This window comes from Lingula anatina, chromosome 5, assembly GCF_051362555.1.
Source record: "Lingula anatina isolate TDL-2025a chromosome 5, LinAna3.0, whole genome shotgun sequence".
Classification (NCBI taxonomy): domain Eukaryota; kingdom Metazoa; phylum Brachiopoda; class Lingulata; order Lingulida; family Lingulidae; genus Lingula; species Lingula anatina.
In genome coordinates, this window is record NC_141771.1 from 7986842 (window position 1) to 8007348 (window position 20507).

The 20507-nt window shown below is 38.7% G+C and overlaps 3 protein-coding genes across 3 annotated transcripts; 1 reads left to right on the top strand and 2 right to left on the bottom strand.

The window, feature by feature from the left end:
• Nucleotides 1-1640: 1640 nt before the first annotated feature.
• Nucleotides 1641-6764, bottom strand: LOC147761582 (uncharacterized). The gene is made up of 3 exons (XM_087014155.1): nt 6216-6764; nt 5878-6060; nt 1641-1880 (listed from the first exon to the last, which is right to left on the bottom strand). Exons 1-3 carry the CDS (start codon nt 6664-6666, stop codon nt 1666-1668), a joined length of 849 nt encoding a protein of 282 aa, XP_086870281.1. The 5' UTR covers nt 6667-6764; the 3' UTR covers nt 1641-1665.
• Nucleotides 6765-8142: 1378 nt separating this feature from the next.
• On the bottom strand, nt 8143-12767 carry LOC106169288 (uncharacterized). The gene is made up of 3 exons (XM_013548699.2): nt 12267-12767; nt 11907-12095; nt 8143-8843 (listed from the first exon to the last, which is right to left on the bottom strand). The coding sequence occupies exons 1-3, from the start codon at nt 12745-12747 to the stop codon at nt 8617-8619; spliced, it is 897 nt and encodes a 298-aa protein (XP_013404153.2). The 5' UTR covers nt 12748-12767; the 3' UTR covers nt 8143-8616.
• Nucleotides 12768-14342: 1575 nt separating this feature from the next.
• On the top strand, nt 14343-18269 carry LOC106169286 (uncharacterized). The gene is made up of 4 exons (XM_013548697.2): nt 14343-14964; nt 15649-15856; nt 16217-16366; nt 16745-18269. The coding sequence occupies exons 1-4, from the start codon at nt 14621-14623 to the stop codon at nt 17570-17572; spliced, it is 1530 nt and encodes a 509-aa protein (XP_013404151.2). The 5' UTR covers nt 14343-14620; the 3' UTR covers nt 17573-18269.
• Nucleotides 18270-20507: the final 2238 nt, after the last annotated feature.

Genomic DNA, 20507 nt, shown 5'->3' on the forward strand with positions numbered 1-20507 from the left:
CATTGTTAATATTTTATAAGTACAAGGGCTATGAATGACAAAACAGATCAATGCACAAACAACTAAGACGATATGAATGATTCAGTTACATCGATATATAATTTTAAAGATGTAAAATTGTATGAGATCAACACTGGTCAACACATATTTCTACATCGAGCGCCGTTTCATGCTTTCCACAATACTGTTGCACCTGTGTAATTAATCACATTGTCCGTTGCACTAACCAATTGATTCATATTCTATAATGATTATTTGGATATCCAAAATATGTATTCCTACAACAAAGGGTCGTTTCAGATAACAGAGGAATGGCTTGCGGATTCAGAACAGCGAACTAAGAGATCCGCGGATAAAATAAGGCCAACCCACTTAAATGCTTGTTGCGCAATTCCTGTACATGTATGGAATCTTTTCAGTGTCTAATCGGGAATTAAGCAGCATACTCTTTAGTGGGTCACCATATTTGATCCGTGGATCTGTTAGTCCCCTGTTCTGAATGCGCTCTTAGACCACATTTGAGCAGAAAAAAAAAAACTTGCCGCGCCGTGCGCTAATCCGTGTGGAGTCACGAAGCGTAGAAACCGTTTTACGCTGCCTTTTAGATTCTTTGTAAAAGGCAGCATAGTCTTCCCAGCCTCTGAGAAGACGGGCTTTAAGAGAGAGAGAGAGAGAGAGAGAGAGAGAGAGTTGCATATATGCACCTGGGATGAACTTAGTGTTTAATGTCTGCCGCATTTCATTATAAAAATGCAGTATGACCCTTTCGCAGCTAGCAAAATGATACGCTATTTTTGGTAAAGTTAATCTCATTGAATTTCAGCAGCATGTTCAATATTGAAATTAAATATTGAAATTTAAAAGTTTTTATGTTCTTTAGTAAGCAAGTCTGTCCAGGTGAATCTGAAAGTTGCATTTTAGAGATAAAAGGAAGATTAAGGTAAATTTTAACATCAACGCGCATGAATGAAATAAATTTTATTTTTCGCGTTTATATTTCACCAGGTGTTCACTTGTAACTACATTCAAAAACATAAACATATTTTAAATTTGTTATTTTTTCACATTCCTTAGTGACATCGATATCTTCATTTCATCTTTATTTTCATATCCCATTTTTTATATATAGCAGTGTATATTTCAAAAACAAAGCCTGAATCGTGGCAAAATTGGGCAAACGCTGGCGTTTCGTGGTATCTAAAATCAGTCAAATAAAACCGCTCTGTATTTGCAGGGTTCAACAGCTCACCGCCCTCCTCACCTCTCCATAATGTTCGGGGGTTTATTTCAACTTTTCGAAAGCATTTAATCTATGTCCGTTATACAAAATCAAACATTAATACCAAGTAAGAAAATGACAGGAAAAAACACAAATAATGTGATATGAAAATATTTTTCAATGGATATATCCTTAAGTCATTCTAGCACATGTGGCCATAAACACTATTATAAGTTGTTACATGCAATGTGCAATGTCGTGCAATGTCGTGCACAGGGAGGGACGCAAAGTCACGCGCATCCCTGCCCCTAAGCTTTGGAAGCACAGTTGCCCCATTGTCCCATTCTTCCTCCCTCTCCCCCCCCCCCCCCACACACACAAAAAAAAAAAAAAAAAAAAAAAAAAAAAAAAAAAAAAAAAAAAAAAAAACGGAATAAAAAGTCTGCTTATTCACAAACACATCCCGCGGGATACCCGGTCTTCCGCGGCAGGTACTGGTACTTCACCTGCCCTTTGGAGAAAAACGCGGCAGAAAAGGCAACGCACCCATCGCCCACGTTACCTCCATTACTGGCAGGGGTGTAAAACACGGTCGTAGGTCTGTGTGTCCAATAACACCTTTTCCTGTAACAATACCCGTCAGTCCAGTACATGATGTGAACTGAAATATAGTGAAAGATATTGTTTAGCAGATAATTATCTGAAATGATTCTACCTTCATTTATCTTCTTTACAGATCATATCGCAAACCGTAATTAGGGGCGTATTCCCAGACATTTAGATCGACCTATCCCCGTGGGGAGTCTCACTAGATTAGGCCACACTTTTTTATTTTTATGGATGACATCCTCTGGAGACCCCAAAATCGGTGCGAGCGGGCGAAAAAAACAAAAAAGGCCAAAAAAAATTGCTTTAGAGAAGTTATGTTTTCAGTACACAGCTGGAAACACTTATTTACCACAGAAACACGTATCAAACTAACAACATGTCTTTATCCATGCTCTCAAAATATGGGGGGGGGAATTTTTTTTTTTTTTTTTTTTTGGAGAACGGACGAAAATCGGTGCGCGCGCAGGATGTCATCCATAAAAATAAAAAAGTGTGGCCTTACTGTCAGATAATCCGGCTTAAATGTCCGTCCCTCCTACTACAAGCTGTAAGGGGGTAATTAACTTTCGTGCCCGCTCGGCTGACAGCTATTTAGCGTGAACCCCCAGGGAGTTAGGTCGATCTAAAGTAGATCGATCTAATCTCTGGGAATGGGGTCTAGGAGTGCTTATGTATGAAATTTCATGCAAGGATTATACGTGTATGTACATGTATTTTCTGTTTGGGTTCAGTTTATTTGTAAGGGTCTGCTAGTTTGAAAATACATACTATTAATAATATATTTCAATAGTAAAAAGCTGAAATTATGGCATACAAATCAATGGCAAATGGGAGCTGTACATGAGTACTGTGGGGTGGTGCGACAAGTTTTCTTAAACAGATACGGATATGGCGAAAACTCTGGGGCTTTACTGGGTGCTTTATTGCCATAAAATAAAAAAAGAACTCATTTCCAGTGTTCAACAATAACAATATTCGCTATAAATAATTCATATAAGTTTTATTTCTCTTGATTTTATTATACCTTCACAATCCTTTTTGTGCGGTGTACGCTTTTGAATACAAATTATTCTTTTTATTCGATTTTGATGCAATACACATCAGTAATTGTAGTCCAAATGGGAGAGTTTGGCATGAAGCATGCTGACCGCTTCACTTTATCAGACTCTTCAGCATGTAAACGGCTTCCTGGCCAAGGATCAGCGATATTATAGTCTAAAAAATCATGATATCCCTGTATGAATATTTAAGAAAATGTTACGTTCAGAAACCACGGTAAGTGGAATCGCCCTTCGAACTGTTCAGTTACCTACCTAGTATCCTAGTTAAGAAAGACGGCGATTTGCAACGCGTTTAAAAATTTTACCGCGGAAAGTTGTCACTGTCTTCGCTATTCGGATTTTTTTTTCACTTGAGAAAGGCGTCAGTCGTCATAATTTAGCACTAAATTTGCCGATGATTTCTTCCACGTGTTAGGCTGTGAAACAAGTTCAATCATGAGGGACCATTCCCACGGATATTTGGATCGATCTATCTCCCTGAGGAGTCTCACTAAATTGCTATCAACTTAACAGGTTTAAATGTCTTTCACGCATAGTAAAACTGTTAAGGGGTAAGTATCTTTACCCCCTAGATGATTCGGTAGGCGTGACAGACATTTAAGCCGGTTAGGTTGATAACAATTTAGTGAGACACCCCAGGGAGTTAGACCGATCCAAATGGATCGATCTAGGCATGGGAACCCAGTCTAAAAAGCCCTCGTGACATGTGTAACACAATGAATAAACAGTGACTGCGCCTAATAACGGAACCAGGGATTCCACAAACGAAAAGCATTAAAATGGGAGAAAAGGGAGATTTTCTTACGATTCGTCGGTGAGAATTAATGTTACATGATACTTTCAAGTCAGAATAACTCGGAATTAGTGTCATACTTTTCAGAAAAATTTTGCCGGTTCAAAGGACCGATAGCTCACCATTTTCATCGGTCCTACCGTATTTAATCGGTCACGACCGCACGGGCGTCAAAGAAATATTATCTGAACCGAGGCCAGTAAAATTTGGAGCTCCACAAGGATCAGTTTTAGGGCCACTTCTCTTTCTAATCATTTTTGGATATATAAACAGAGACGTGCACGGCTCTTTCACTGTCTTGCTTGGCAGATGATACCCGAGTAGAACATTCCATCAAAACAGCAGACGTCATAAATCATGCAGTTATAGAAAAGTCTAAATGAAATATGCTCTTGGGCTCAGAGCAATAACATATTCAAATAGGAGATCATGAGACAATGGCGAAAGGGACACCATATACTGGTACCTTTCACAGGAATTGTTAAAACTGAAAAACTTAGTTACAGGTCTTGGGGGATCACTAAGAGTATTGACTGTACATTGAACATTCAGTCTACATACACTGTACATGTATATCTAAAAAAAAAGTCAAATCAATGAAAGATAAAATAGCTTGTATACTTCGTACCTTTCAAACACGTGACCAAATACGCTATGGAAATGTTTGGAAATCTTTGGAAATGGTATTACCATAACAACTGAAGCCAGCTTTGGTCTCCGGACAAGGCAGGAAATGTGCAAATATTACACATTCTACAGAAGTCATACATTAGGAACACCTAAGGTTTAGCTGGTCTCAGCTATTGGCGACAGCTTGAAAAATGTCAGCTTTACTTTCTAGAGCGAAGAGGGAACGTTTCTTGAACGTGGATGCCGCAAATGTAAGATTGTTACAATTATTCACGCAAAACCATCAATACATAAAATAAGGAGGTTCTTTTGCTGTTAAAGCATCCAGTCTTTACAGTGTCTTACCGCTCAAATTAAGAAACACAATCTTGTGTACAGTGGAGCATTTCAAAGATACATTAAACTAGGTAGCTTCCTTGATAGTACACCAGACCGACGACTGATCTCAGGATACACTAAATACCAGTACAGACAGTGTGAGACAAACAGTCTATTAGATTGGCTAAGCTCACCCATTAACCCAGCCACTAGGCCTATTGCCTATGCTGGTGGCCACCATTAAGTGGAAAAAAACTTAATGGAAGTTACAAGTGAGAAAGAAACCTCATTATCGATCATTGCCGTTTTCTGACACGAACCCTATGTTTGAGACCACAAATGCCCAAATTAAAGACTCCAGTCACGGGTTAACTTACCACAAGCTAATTAACATTTCATTAACATTTCATTTCTTTCTGGAAGGAGTTGTACTGGCCAAATCGTCTCCAGCTTGCAGTTATCTATTCTTCGATTTCTACGGTCTACGGTACCTTTTCCGTTGTCAAGAGTCCTGTCAAATACTTCCGCGACTTCCACAACCTGATTCTCGCTAAACTGCTATCAACTTAAGCGGCTTACATGTCTGTCACGCCTACTGAAGCTGCTAAGGGGTAATTAATTATAGTTTAGCAGCTTCTGCAAGCGTGAAACACACCTAACCCGCTTAAGCTAAAAGCGATTTAGCGAGAAACCCCTTGGATCGATCAAGGCTTGGGAACTCAGTCTTAGAAAACCTTTAATTTCATCTAACATAAGGCAGTCCTCGAGACGCTGAAAAGAGCATGGCGTCGAGGAAAAACACATCAGCATCCTAAAAGAGAGACACGGAGGAGGCACAGCGCAAATAGGAACTGGCATTTTTAGCAGGGAATTTAAGATCATAATGGGTCCGGAAGGATTACCTAGTTTCTCCAGTAATGTTTACAGCGGCACTGGAAGAGATTTTCATGAGAGTGAACTTCGAAACAGGCATCGAAATCGATGGAGAACGACTGAACAGCCCGAGATTCGCAGACGATACCAGTACGTTTGCTGAAAAGGTGAGCAACAACTCAAGAATTTATTCGAGGACCAGAAAAAGGAAAGATAGAGGTGGAATGATATGCATATATCTCAGGTAAAATAGCCTTGATCAAAATTGTGGAGTATTTTAAAAAACATTCACCCAACCATTCTTCACATACATGTATCTCAGGTTAAAAAATCTTGTTCAAAATTGTGGAGTACTTTCAAAAACATTCACCTACCATTTTTCAAATTAGTCTTTATAAAGTTAAACTCCTCTGCACTGTTCACCGCCACCAGCTTTTTCCCCATGAGATGACAGCATATCTCCGCTATATCCTGGGTTTTATTCTTGAAGGAGTCGACAAAATAGTACTCTTTGTTTTGGAATTTAACAAAACGTACGTCGCCGCATCCATATATATCTATTGGGTACAAAATGAAATCAAAGAAACATCAGATTTAACGAAGATACGGAGATAATTACGCTTTTTTAAACATTCTACAATAAAATAGTCATCGAAAAGAAATAAAAATAATAATTATAATAAAATAATAATAATTATTATTTGATTCATACCTTTAAGGGTGTATTTTAGTCTAGTAATATCCGTCACATATTTTGCAAATTGTTGTAACGATGTTTGAAGTTGCCGAACCTGGCTTTTAAGCACTGTCACTTGGTCAGAAAGTGCAACCTTGTCCGCTTGGAGAGAAGTAACAGTTTGAATATTTTTGTTTACTTTTTGCTGCACGCTGTTAAGATTATTTTTGAAGTTTTCGTCTGAACGACGTAGATCTTGTACTTCAACTGTTAAATTCTCGTCTTTCAATCTGACAGTGTTCGCTTCGCGACTTAGGACGCCGACCCAAGCTTTGACCCACGCTGCTAAACCGTCGGTACCGATGTAATTCTTAACGCTTTGAGTTGGAAGGGGGTAGCTGGTACTTGTTACCGCTCCATGTGTGTTTAAAACACTCAAAACTACGTAAAATGAAACAAAAGCTATGAACTTCATTGTGAAAAACATTTCGCTGGCGAGAGGACACAAAACGATCTTGCTTCCAGCAAAGACTATGACACAAGTGAACACTGCTGTTAGTAATGATGGTGAGATTTTTCATGGTCCCACGACCCCTGTCTGACCTGTCTGGTCTTTGATCTTCTTTAATCAGTCTCTGGATAAAACTCTTTAAAATGTGGATAAGTTAAAGAAAGTCAAATAATACAGTGTGATAAAAATACAGTACACATTATGCAGTTTACAGCAGGAGAAAAAGTACAAGTTTTAAAAGTACATTTGTTGGAGAAATCGACTTTAATTGGTAGTAGGCTTTCATTTGTATAACACAATTAAAATTGTTGGTTATACTTAAGTCATCTTTGTTATTACATGTGAAAACAGCATTAAAACATTGTTATGGGAATACATTTATACGCGTCTTAGGAGGAGAATGGGGTCAGAAATAATAGCACACTAGCGTGGGGGTGCGGCAATGAACAATAGTTGACAGAATTGACAGAATACATCCACGAATATATCTGGTTGTTTTCTGTAAGTTTTGTAGAAATGGTCATTTGCACAACTGTACGTATTCACCATGTTTTGCACTTGACTTCTGTATTGCTTACTAAGACGACATTCCCAGCGTTATGGAGATAAGATAGACCAGCTTAGTCACGATACTCAATCAAATGTGCTCCTCCGAAAAAAAAAAAGTCAATTAAAGGACCTTGTTTTGAAATTATTTGTACAATTCCAGTGTATACAGTTTGTTATCTTCTCACTGATAGCACCGTTGTCACTAGATTTGACGGTGGGAACGAGGGATACACAAGAGTCCAGGGCAAACATGGAAACATTTGTTAAGCGCAATAAGATTTCGACGAAGTTAAAACCCCTTTCTAAACTACGAGTATATAGAAACTAAGAACAGGATTCTTCCAACAAATTGTAGCGATTCAGAAAACGATGACACTCCGAGGAGAGGCATCCTTTAAAAGTTGTCTGCTGTAGCGTAGGTTGATTTTTCTGCACAGTGTATACCGACAGAGCATAACAAAAATCTCGAAGTGGCTTTTTGGACGCAGTGTGCGCTCGATTACAGAATGTGCCTGCCCAGTGTAGCACGCGCACTTAACTGTGGCGGGCGCAGCTCAATCTCTTATGGTGAAGCTTTGACCTTGTCAGATAGGCTTACTTTAGATGAACTAAAAGATCTGTGCAAAACTGATTCATATTTTTATTGGCCAATCTAATCGTCTTTTAATGAGAAGGCCGTTTATGAGTGGATTTTTCAAATCCCGCCATTCTTTCTACCCCAGTTCTCTCACTGCATTCCATGTTGCGCAAAAGCACGTCAACATGGTTGACAAGAAGTGAGGTCTGTCAGAAAATATAAATTTTGGGGTGAATTTATTTCATAGCATTTATCCGATAAGAAATTATTTTCATTGATTCTAAAATATAGAAAATACTGACAGGTGAGTGCAAGGAACTCAAAAGTATTTCCGGAGTATTCTTTTATGATAAATTAGTAAATCAATTTATTTATTCATAGCGGAAAACATGTATACAAAGACAATTTCATGACACGAACGTATAATAATAGTAAAGTAATGCAAATCGTGCAAGGTTAATCCGCTACCCGTTTGATGCATTCTCTACATTCTACCAGTGAGAGATTGTATAGGGAAAAATGGAAAAAGTCGTAGATTGAAGAGAGCGTATTAGAATTGTAAAACACTTTGATTTTGAGAAAAAGAATTCCTATTTAACAGCAAAAGACCCGGAAGAAAGCTTGCTAAATAATTCGTGCTCTTTTATGTAATGCCCTCGACCATTATCATTATGTTTGAGCCATGAAATCGCGGTTTGAGTCCTTAATTTAGGGTTCGCCATCCCAAATCCGTGGCTCGAGATCACAAACAGCAGTTATCGTTAATGAGGCCTGCATGTGCAGTTTTGCAGAAAAGACAGTCATTCACAAATAAACCCCGTATACTCAGTGGTCGTTGTACAGTCCAGCCCCACGTACCCTTGATTCGGCTTATACTGGTATGGTAGGACTAGGCACCTCTTTCCCCAGTTATCATTAAGGCTTCCTCCCACTTGAAACGTCACAGGATTATAAAATGAAGATCCTGGACTGTTTTTCCAAGTGCAACTGCTGTTAATACACTCTGCGTCCAACCAATAACCACGATCTGAAATATATTTTTCCAGAGTAGATATTTTTGAAAGATGTTTGAAAGAAGGCGTCTTTCTCCAGTACAAATTTTACTAGAAAGTAAAGTTTTTGCGTACGATAAATTGTTAGAAATGTCATCTTGAAATTATGCCTTAATGAATCAATGGGATAATGTCTGCACAGGTCAAATATCCCCAGATGAGGATCCAGTAAATCCGTAAGGCGACGAATAATTGTTTTGTTACATGATCACGAACTTTGAAAGCAAGACAAATTTTATGATCAAGAGTGTGGTGAGTTTAAAATCTGAACCTGTACCGCATCAAACTCTTGATCATGAAATGTGTCTTGCTTTCAAAATATTGTATATTGCCAATAAAAGCTAAAATTTGCCTGATTTATGGTATTAAATATTTTATGCTCATTATACCCCATCATTCTACAAGTGATCGCCCTCAGAGAAACTGTATAAAGTGTAAATTATCGCCGCTGCATCAGTTTTAATTAACTTAAAGATGCAAACAAAGTCAATTTTTGTCACAAAAACCAACCAAATGTCAGCATATAGTTTCAAGTAGTATAACTAAGAGAATTACCAAAAGGCATTGTTTAATTTTACCCGAAAATGATGTTTGAACGGATTTTTCTGCTGGCATTCTAAGCTGTATGTCAATGGGGCAGGAAAGTAGGTCACGAAAGTATGTTAAATTTACAACCAAAAAATGTAAAGAAAGGGGCAGTCTAAAGGTCTTTTATGGCTGATCGAGTGATCTATTCAGTTTATCCCTTGGCATGTCGAATTTATTTGAGACATACATGTATAAGAATCTAGTAGAAGTGAGAAGTGGTTTACATGTGTTATTGGAAATCCACGCTACACCGATGCTCGGTTCGTATGTACCTTTAAGTAAATCTCATGAAGTGAATCTTTAATTGGACGGGTGTGTGTGTGTGTGTGTGTGTGTGGGGGGGGGGGGGGGGGGGGGGCACAGTTACATCAAGATAGTACAATACAGTGATTAGTGCCGTTCGTTATTGGTTTGTTGATAATGATCTCGCCGCATGATGGCAATACGCACCATCGTATTTGTTATCTATTCCACCCGTTTTTTAAGGATTGAGATGTAACAATTTTTCTAATCCTGGATTTAAATATTAGAAATAAAATGTTAAAGAAAGAACAATAATTACAGCGTATTTAACTTCTTTAGTTATTCCTAAAATCGTCCAAAGACAGCGCAAACGATAAAATCTCATATTTCCAGGAGACAAAACGCAAAACATAGATTCTTTTTATTTTTAAATAATTCAACACATTGCGAGGTGCCTAAAGAAAAACCACGGTGCTTTATTTATCTTAGGTTAAAACAAACTTTGAGTAAAATAAATAAATTAATAAATAATTAAAAGGGTGTATAATCTGTATACTGTAACCAGTGTTGAAGAACATAGTGAAACGTGTCATTTTTCAATAATCAAAAAGTCGAGCTGCAAACAACGTCTAGCGTGAAAGATCGACAATTTTTTAAGTTACAAAGCAGATCAATTAAAGTATTTGTCTCCTTATTTTCCCATAATGTGTCCAATAAATTGTACTTGTCATTTTTGGGTCTCAAGAGGATGGTGCACTGTAAGAAAATGGTATTACTCTAGGTAGAATAAAGAAAACCTTTGTACACATTATGGCTAGTGATACGATTTACTTGTTGACACGAACCATGGAATTTATGTATTGCTTTTTGATCTAAGGAAGTTGAAAAACGTTATGCCCTGTTGAAGCTCAAGTTTAAAATAAGCTTTTAACTAAATTTATAGATTGATTTAATATGTAAAAGGTTCATTACATAGTAAAGCGTGGTGAGGTCGTGGGGGGGGGGGGGGATGGGGGAAGGTCTGTAGCGTGAGGTTGTGGGTTCGATCCCCAGATCTTTCTGTGGTAAAAATTATACCTCCTAATTTCTGTTCAGCCGTCCTGTTTGACCTGTGCGCGACTGCTCTCGAGAAATAGGTGAGACAGCCAGAAATACGAACAGCATGTGCGCTGCACTTAGTCGAGTTGCCAAAACGCTAACGCTGCAATGTTATTTTCTGTTAACTTTTTTTACAGAACTGCATATTTCACCAGTGTTTTTCTTTACCTTTTATATACCGCTTTGGCCAACATACTATTTTTAATTCATATGGCTTGTGAGATGTAAAATCAATCGCAATATGCACCTCTGTTTTCATAATAAACAAAATAACAAAATAAACCTGTAGTGGGATTTGAAATGTTTGAAGTTTACGTAACAAATTGGCGGCCATCTTGAATCATGGAGTGAAGTGCTCAACGTACAAACAGGTGCAATTGGCAAGAAATGCCAAGCTAAGCTGACTTTCTTACCCAAACAAATACAATTCTTTCAAAGAATGCATTGGTTCGACTATGGGGCTCTTGTATTGGAAATGTCATCTAAACTACTTTGGGGTTATGTTCTCACAAAGCATATAGTTGAATGTCAAATAAGATGATAATGATATTTTAGTTAAGGGTCGTGGCTAACAAAAGAACAGAAAAATCAAAGGCGGAGATGGTTTTAATTTAATTAATAATAGAAGAAATATATTATTTTTGCGGCTCTACTTTACCCTCTACTGCATGCTTTGCCGCCATTTTGATTTCTTGAATAGCAGCATCTTGTTGTGATGTAGTCTATTATCCTGCTGTGTTCTTCCGACAGTCTATACATTCAACACAGCCACAAATTAAGCTATATCTGGCGACTTTTGATCGTTTTTCTATTTTTCCTTAACAATTTGCAGGCATTTTGAAAAATGTCCAACGTCTCAGAAGTAGCAACCAAGCTCATTTTACATCTCTAGCCCTAAATAATGCATTTATGTAAAGACAATAGGAAAGAACATTGCAGGATTTGACTATTGGACCTATGGGAGTGGCAACACGACTTATAGAGGGCAAGAAAGCGATGCAAGAATTACTTGTAGATACTTAAGACAGACAAGCATCTCTTTTACAGAACGGTTAATAACCATACACTGATAATTGTTAAAATACTACAGTCAACAATATTGTACTTACAAGCTCCTCTAGGAATATTTGCCACAATAAAGTTAAACTCCTCAGCGCTGTTCACGGCCAACAGGTTTTTCCGCATAACATGACAGCACGCTCGCGCCGTAGCATGGGTTGTACCTTTCACAGGGTTGACAAAATGGTACTCTTTGTTTTGGAACGTAACAGACCAGCCCGTGCATTCTGGGTGGAAATCTGTTGGATACAGCATAAATTAATTAACTGGTCTGTTTCAAAACATACAACCATTTTTAAGATAAAATAAATGTAAGTTACAGATTTACGCTTTCTTCAAAACGTCCTAAATATTGAATTCGGCCTATAGAATTATTTACCATTTAATGGAAATAATGGTTTGATTCATACCTCTAAGGATGTTTTGATGTCTATCGACATCCGCCACTGCATTTGCAAATTGCTGTAACGATGTTTGAAGTTGCTGAACCTGGCGTTCAAGTGCTGTCATCTTGCCAGAAAGTGCCATATTGTCTGCTTGGAGTGAAGTATGAGTTTGAATTCCATTGTTTACTTTTTGTTTTACGTCCTGAAGAACTATTTCAAAGTTGTTGTCTGAGCTATGTAAGTCTTGTACTTCGGCTGTAAAATTCTCGTCCTTCATTCTAGCCTTGATCGCCTCGCGGCTTACGACATCGATCCAAGCTTTTGCCCACGCTGCTAAACGGTCAACACTGCTGTCATTCATAACACTTTGCGTCGAAAGAGGGTAGTCTGAATTTGTAACTGCACCTTGTGTGTATAAAACACTCAAAACCAAGCATAATGAGAAAAAAGATATGGACTTCATTGTGACAAAAATTACGCTTGCGAGTGTGAGACAAGTGAGCATTGGTGTTAGTAATGATGGTGAGATTTTTCATGGTCCCACGATCCCTGTCTGACATGTGTGGCTTTTAATCTTATTTAATCAATCTCTGGATAAAACTCTTCAAAATGTAGATAAGTTAGATAAAGTCAAATAATACAGTGTGATAAAAAATCCAGTATAAATTATATGTTTACAGCAGGGGACTTGCATTTTAAAACTAAGTTATGCTGGGAAAATCGACTTAAATTGGTAGTAAACCTACATTTGTATAACACAATTAAAATTGTTGGTTATCATTAAGTCATTTTTATTATTACATGCAAAAACAGCATTAAAACACTGTAATAGGAATCGTTCCAGATACATGTATTCCAAGGCTGTATTCCCAGAGCTTTTAGATCGATCTATCCCCGCGGGGAGTCTCACTAGATTACTGTCAGATAATCCGGCTTAAATGTCCGTCCTGCCTACTACAAGCTGCAAGGGGGTAATATTCTTTCGTGTCCGCTCGGCTGACAGCTATTTAGCGTGAACCCCCAGGGAGTAAGGTCGATCTAAAGTAGATCGATCTAATCTCTGGAAATGGGGTCCAATTTGTCGCGTCTTAGTCTCTTAATCTCTTATGATGAAGCTTCGACCTTGTCAGATAGGCTTACTTTAGATAAACTAAAGGAAGATCTGTGCAAAACTAAATCATATATTTATGGAGCAATCCAATTGTCTTTTAACATCAAACAGTATATGTGATTTGACAAAACTGAAGACTAAAATAATCTGATGCTCCTTTATTCAATATGCACTTTTTAATTTTCAATAGAATGAACAGTTTTATTGCAGTAGTTTTAAATCTCCAGAAGCAGTCCTTTAACTAAGTTTCATTCAAACATGAAGTGTTTTATTATAGTTGCTCTTAACATTAACCACTGGGTTTCACTTTTATCAATAAATTATGTTAATCAAAAATATTATCACTATTTCACTACCGGTATAAGATATTCAGAGTAGCCCAGTGTAAAATTTTAACTCGAAAATCTCATAATTTTGTTCAAACTAATTAACTTTTGATCTTCCTTCCCTGATACTCGTCATAACTCTCTGGGTAACGAAAGGTCGTTAGCCCATGTTTATGTGTGGCTTTTTCAAATCCCGCCATTCTTTCTACCTCAATTCTCTCACTGCATTCCATGCTGCGCACGATTCAAAAGCACGTCAACATGGTTGCTAGAGGTGAGGTGTGTCTGAAAATGATAATATAAATTTTGGGGTGAAATTACTTCATCGCATTAATCTGTTAAGAAATTATTTTCATTGATTCTAAAATATAGAAAATACTGACAGGTGAGTGCAAGAAACTCAGAAAGTATTTCCGGAGTATTCTTTTATGATAAATTAGTAAATCAATTGATTTAATCATAGCGGAAAACATTTATTCAAGGACAATTTCTTTTATCTTCGCTTGTCAACTTGCATACTTGTAAGATGCGTTTATGGTCTCTCTTACAACGTCGTGCTATTGATTATCGAACAGTGGTAAATAATTAACTACGCTTGATGTCATTGGTCCTTCCGTCACCTCCTCACCTCTGTAGATAGGACAACCAAATGAGGGCTAGTTAAGAGATAGGCATTAACTGGCAGCAGGTGTGGTGAAATAATCAGCTATTAGAGCGTAAACTAACAATCTTGACACAATTTGATACCAGAATACCTTGTTGTCATCATCATTTGTTTCTCAGTTACTGTAACACCTATTGCTACATGTATGAGCTTTGGACTATTGTTTCCATCCACCTTTTACCGTACTTAGCGCAGTGCTTTTCTTAACGAAATTTGAAAGTTTACGCAGCGCAGTGAACGGTGTCCCCTGTTAAGTTATAGCGTTAAATTAACGACGATGGGTCGACTCGTGCAAGTAAATTTGATACTGCACATCAGTTTAATACTCTTATGCGGCTTGCTATCGCAGGCCGATAGCAGATACAATACGCCTAAGGATGTACGCATTTTTAACTCGAGCGTCGAAATCAGCTCTTTAACCAGTCCGATACACCAGACAAGAGTTGGGTCGCGAGAAATTGCTGCAATCGGGACCGGCGTATCAGATGGAAACGACACGGCGTCTCAGTGTACCCTGGCTATGTTTGGCGGGGACGAGGCGGCCTACTGGGCCTGCAGGACAGAATACGCCTTTCAACAGAACTGGTGGCCATCTCCCATCGCGGGTTTGTTCAGCTACCAGGTACGTTCTGGGTCCTTTTTTCTTCTTAAAAAAATAATTCATTTAAATCTTAAAATTACCAAGGTCATTTAACAAAATTCAACAATGTGGGTCAGGGCAGTGGCGAACCAATTGGAAGCAATGTTGGCATATTCCTGACATTGTGTATTTATATACATTACACAATATGTGCAACACTGACGGGACTCAGAGGGTCACTTTTCTGTGGAAAAACCCAGACTTTCGTCAACTAATCACATACATTTACTAAGATTTTATTTGTATTTTTCTAGAATTAAGTAACAATCGGCCTAAAACTATAATACCTCCAATTGTTTGTAAAGAGTTCTTAATGGAATGACACACTTTTAATCTAAAGCATAAAAATAGACTACAATTTCCTGTCTCCTACTACATAAAACCGCCCCTTAATTCTCTTTCGCGATTTATCTTAAGGTCTTAAAGCACAACGCGATATATTATTGTTGGTATCCTGTTAAGAATAGCTCTATTAAATAAGGGGTTTGTAGCACCATTAGAGCCTCAAAATCCGGAAATCAAATATGGATGTCAAATGCTAGTAAACATACAATTGGAAATGTTACATTAATTTTGCTTTCTATTCTTTACTTCATATTTTCTTATTCGCTTTCACATGTTTACATCCATCTATCTGTCAATATCAAATTTCCGTTTCGCTTCACGGTATGGAACGGCTTCGACGGATTTTGGCAAAATGGAGCGGTTCTGGAGGTTCTGACTAATTTCATGGTGTACGGTAACAACACTCGCTACATCTCAGTGGTTCGCAGTTCCCTTAGGTACCTGTATAGTCTACTGGAGGCCTACGCCCCACAGCCTTCCTATGACGATATGGCTTGGTATGGGCTGAGCTTTGCAAGAATTTCCGAGGTGAGCGCCCTGAGTTTTAGAGTTTATTGGAAACCAACTACTGTACAAGCTTCTTTCAACGACTCGAAGCAATTCAATAAAAGTTGAAACTCACAGTGGAGGAGAGGCAACCTTGGAAAATGTCTACGTTTGGAATGTTTATTTATTCGAGTTCTGTGTCCATTTGTCTTCTTAAAATTTTTTTTTGTCAAGGAATAAATCTTAAACTGTTTTTTTTTTTTTAAATTTATTCAAGACTACAGGTCTTTATATTAGATAAGAATTAAGAAATGTAGACATAGACTTCTCGGTATTCGAGAGTCTGCAATGCAGCCATTAACTGCCCTATAGTTCCCTTCATGGACAACTAAAATATTCCAGGTCCTTGGAGACTCGACTTTCCTGTCGTCTGCTCAGCAGATCTACGATTGGAACTGGAAAAACGGCTGGGATACAAATATGAACAACTGTCATGGAGGCATGTGGTTCGACCAACAGGTCAACGCCAAGCAGACGATTACCAATGTCCAGGTAAACACCGCAAGTTTGAGACGTTCTTAAATAGCCCTTCACAAAACTGTTTGTCGTCCTTTATGAGCAATACGTGATATGCAGATAAGTGGGATTTAAGGTTTACACAGTAGTCTAAAGCAAAATGCTTCCAATTAAAATTTTGCGACATAAATAGTGAAAAGAATTGCTCTTAAGGAACTTTGAAATAAGCAAGGCGAAGGTGACCTCTACCAGGGTGGCAGATTATATAGGGAAAATGGGGAAAAAACAGAGAGCCTAATGACTGTCTATTTATCTAGAGGCATATCTGTGAATACCTATGAAAATTCAATCTGTCACCCTGGTAGAGGGTAAAGCGAAATATGATCATTTTTTGTAACTCATTTCCATTTCCAGATGATGCAGCTGGGAGCCCGACTTTACCGCCTGACGTCATCTAAAAGCAGACGACAAGAGTTGATGTCACAACTGAACCTCACCATCAATTTTTTGGTGAACAACCACGTGATCGACCCGGACACATTTCAGGTGGCAGACGGCATATATTTGAACAACTGCACGTCGAACAGAGTTTATGGAAGAACTTACAACAGTGGTGTTTTTATCGGTAGCTTGGTCGAACTTTACAAAGCAACAAATCAGACCAATTTTCTGAACACTGCTCACAAGATTGCCAATGCAACAATGACCTTGTCGTCCCGACACGGCGTTTTGATGGAATATTGCGACGCGGGGAACGAAACATGTAACGACGACGCAAAAATGTTCAAAGGGATATTTGCGCGCAATCTACGTTATCTCGCAGACGTCTCTGATCAGGCTCACGCTAAACTTTACAGGGATTACTTAGCAATGAACATGCGTTCTCTATTGTCCAGTTCGATATGTGAGCCAACACTGAAGAAACCGTGTAACATATCGTACCGAGACGGCCGGCCCTACCATAATTCCACCGGGCCTGTGTTTGGTACACGTTGGTTTGGGCCCTTCAATTTCACTTCCCCCATGCAGGACACGTCAGCGTTGGAGTTGTTAGTCGCCAATATCGCCCAGGACACCCGATGCCATGGCGACGGATGCACCTACGACCCTCCAACCCCTCCTCCCCGTCCGTTAACTTGTCAAGATCACCCCTGTCCCTCGGACGAGGCGTGCTGCGCTTACAGCGACTACTACACTTGCTGTACACCAGATCAGAAGTGTGTTAACGGCGTCTGTGAATAATGTCTCTTCCAACTGTTGGCTGAAACATGAAGTTGTTGCTCAATGGACTAATAATAATAATAATAATAATAAATCGACAATTATTTTTTTAAATTCTATCTAATGGTACACAACACAGGAAATAAGGAAGATCATTCATTATTTATGTTTCTTATGGAACCTCTCCCACTCAGACACACACACACACACACACACACACACACACACACACTTTGGCGTTGCTTATCAAGACTGTACATATGACCATACAGTACCCGGGGAAACTCCGGGATAAAATACATGTGTACGGCTCAAGGGCTATCTACTGTTATGATTGGCATATACACATGCATGTACATCCAAACTGACCCTCTCTGTGATAGGGAAGAAAGTTTCCATTTGATCCGCAGACTACCAACGAAGCTTGAATGTCTCCGTGGTAACTCCGCCGTCTTGGACGTACAGATAGGCACTAAACTCGGGTTCGAAACCCAAGATGGTCAAGATAATATATTTTTGCACGAAAACAATTTCTAAAAATTGCGTTTGGTTACTATAAGAGGAAACTCGTACGTACGGAGGGTGGGCGGGTCTCTTACGGCGCAGTCGATAGCGTGCTTGGTTGCAAAAAACATACCAAGCCATCAGCAAACCATGGTAACGACAGGTCACGAGCTCGAATCCCAGGTGACGCATGTCACTCGTGGGTCCAGGCATGCAAAAAAAAAAAAAAAAAATGCCGGTATAGTTCAGAGTTAGTGATGTCATTATCATAAAGTCTGCGTCGTTAATTATACTTCTTTTCTCTTCACTTTGGTCTTTAACGTCACATCACGTGCTCTACAACGTCACAGGTGAAATCGAACGTAAACTCCTTAAATAAAAAAGATTAAAAGAACAGCATCTTAATTAATCTAACTAGGAACGTTCCCGGCAATCTTCTCATCTAAAGAGACCTAACTTGAGTGATTCAGTAGCTTTCATGGCATAGCAACACGTCATACCACCTGTAAACTGCGTTCAGAAGAATTATTTGCCAATCTTATGTTTCTCTCGAAATTGGCATGGTCGCAATATTGCTTAAATGGAAAGCGAACCTGCTTGTACATATTTGCTTCTTTTTTAATGATACCCTCCTCTAATGGGGTTGCTAAAACTAAAATCGCCCCATTGTGCTCTCTAGGTAACGTCATAGGTGAAGGCAAAGTTTAATCTAAGCATAAAACAAAGTCATAGTAAAAAAGTAATCTATGTAGGAACGGTCCGTGTCGGATTCTCAAATAAGTCCTCTTGAACATGAGAAACTATAACAACGTTGATGATAATACCATGTTCGTGGACTGACGTTGCGCGGGATGAAATACGTACGGCTCACGGGCAATCGATATTTATGGCAGATATACACATGTACATCCAAACTGGCCCTCTCTGTGAGAAGGTAGAACGTATCCATTTGATCCATGGTCTACCAACGGAGCTTGTATGGCTCAGTGGTAACTCCGCCGTCTTGGACGTACAGCTAGACACCCCACGCTGGTTCGAATCCCAAGATGGTTAAAATAATATTTTTTTGCTCCAAAAGCCATTTCTAAAAATTGCGTTTGGTTACTATAAGAGGAAACTGGTACGTACGGAGGGTGGGCGGGTCTCTCACGGCGCAGTCGGTAGCGTGCTTGGTTGCAAAAAACATACCAAGCCATCAGCAAACCATGGTAACGACAGCTCACGAGTTCGAATCCCAGGTGACGCATGTCAGTTCACCACGGCAACAAGATAGCCCCACAGTCAAAAACGAATGCAGGCTCTCGTGGTTCCGGGCAAATTACCTTTTGCAAAAAAATGCCGGTATAGTTCAGAGTTAGTGATGTCATTATCATAAAGTCTGCGTAGTTAATATACTTCTTTTCTCTTCACTTTGGTCTTTAAAATGATACTTAGGCAGGGATGGTCATTGATCTTTTTTCTTCATCTACTACGTACGCAACAGATCACACTCGAAGTGGGTCAAAACCTTACACGGCATGGCGACGTGCATGCCATATTGCCCTTTGATCATAAATAAAAGATCTGCTCGTTTTGATATCAGCAAGAAGAGTTTTTCAGTATTTTTCTTAAGTCATTTCGCCGCTATTGCTTTACTTATTTCATAAATTTTGTTGTTGTTGTTGTTGTTGTTGTTGTTGTTGTTTTTTTTTTTTTTTTTTTTTTTTTTTTTTTTTTTTTTTTTTTTTTTTTTTTTTTGCCCCGCCCCCATTTGGCCTTGCTTATCAAGACTGAACATATGGTCATACAATACCCAGGGCAACTCCATAGTCGACATCTGAATTGGTAGAGACTACTCACAACTCTAACCGTCAAATTGTGAACCGCTTTGGCTCACATCGTGCTCTACAACGTCACAGGTGAAATCAAACGTAAACTCCTTAAAAAAAAAAAAAAGATTAAAAGAACAGCATCTTATCATCATAGGAACGTTCCCGGCAATCTTATCATCTAAAAAGACCTAACTTGAGTGATTCAGTAGCTTTCATGGCATAGCAACACGTCATACCACCTGTAAACTGCGTTCAGAAGAATTACATGTATTTGCCAATCTTATGTTTCTCTCGAAATTGGCATGGTCGCAATATTGCTTAAATGGAAAGCGAACCTGCTTGTACACATTTGCTTCTTTTTTAATGATACCCTCCTCTAATGGGGTTGCTAAAACTAAAATCGCCCCATTGTGCTCTCTAGGTAACGTCATAGGTGAAGGCAAAGTTTAATCTAAGCATAAAATAAAGTCATAGTAAAAAAGTAATCTTTGTAGGAACGGTCCGTGTCGGATTCTCAAATAAGTCCTCTTGAACATGAGAAACTATAACAACGTTGATGATAATACCATGTTCGTGGACTGACGTTGCGCGGGATGAAATACGTACGGCTCACGGGCAATCGATATTTATGGCAGATATAC

Excerpts from the sequence above, each read along its gene's own strand:
- LOC147761582 (XM_087014155.1), bottom strand. The coding sequence starts at position 6,666 with ATGTTTTTCACAATGAAGTTCATAGCTTTTGTTTCATTTTACGTAGTT. Across the intron at positions 6,061-6,215 it reads ACTAAAATACACCCTTAAAG|ATATATATGGATGCGGCGAC; the intron begins GTATGAATCAAA and ends TGTACCCAATAG. Across the intron at positions 1,881-5,877 it reads AAAGACTAATTTGAAAAATG|TTCACATCATGTACTGGACT; the intron begins GTAGGTGAATGT and ends ACTATATTTCAG.
- LOC106169288 (XM_013548699.2), bottom strand. The coding sequence starts at position 12,747 with ATGCTCACTTGTCTCACACTCGCAAGCGTAATTTTTGTCACAATGAAG. Across the intron at positions 12,096-12,266 it reads ACATCAAAACATCCTTAGAG|ATTTCCACCCAGAATGCACG; the intron begins GTATGAATCAAA and ends TGTATCCAACAG. Across the intron at positions 8,844-11,906 it reads AAATATTCCTAGAGGAGCTT|ATCGTGGTTATTGGTTGGAC; the intron begins GTAAGTACAATA and ends AATATATTTCAG.
- LOC106169286 (XM_013548697.2), top strand. The coding sequence starts at position 14,621 with ATGGGTCGACTCGTGCAAGTAAATTTGATACTGCACATCAGTTTAATA. Across the intron at positions 14,965-15,648 it reads GCGGGTTTGTTCAGCTACCA|GGTATGGAACGGCTTCGACG; the intron begins GGTACGTTCTGG and ends GTTTCGCTTCAC. Across the intron at positions 15,857-16,216 it reads GCTTTGCAAGAATTTCCGAG|GTCCTTGGAGACTCGACTTT; the intron begins GTGAGCGCCCTG and ends AAAATATTCCAG.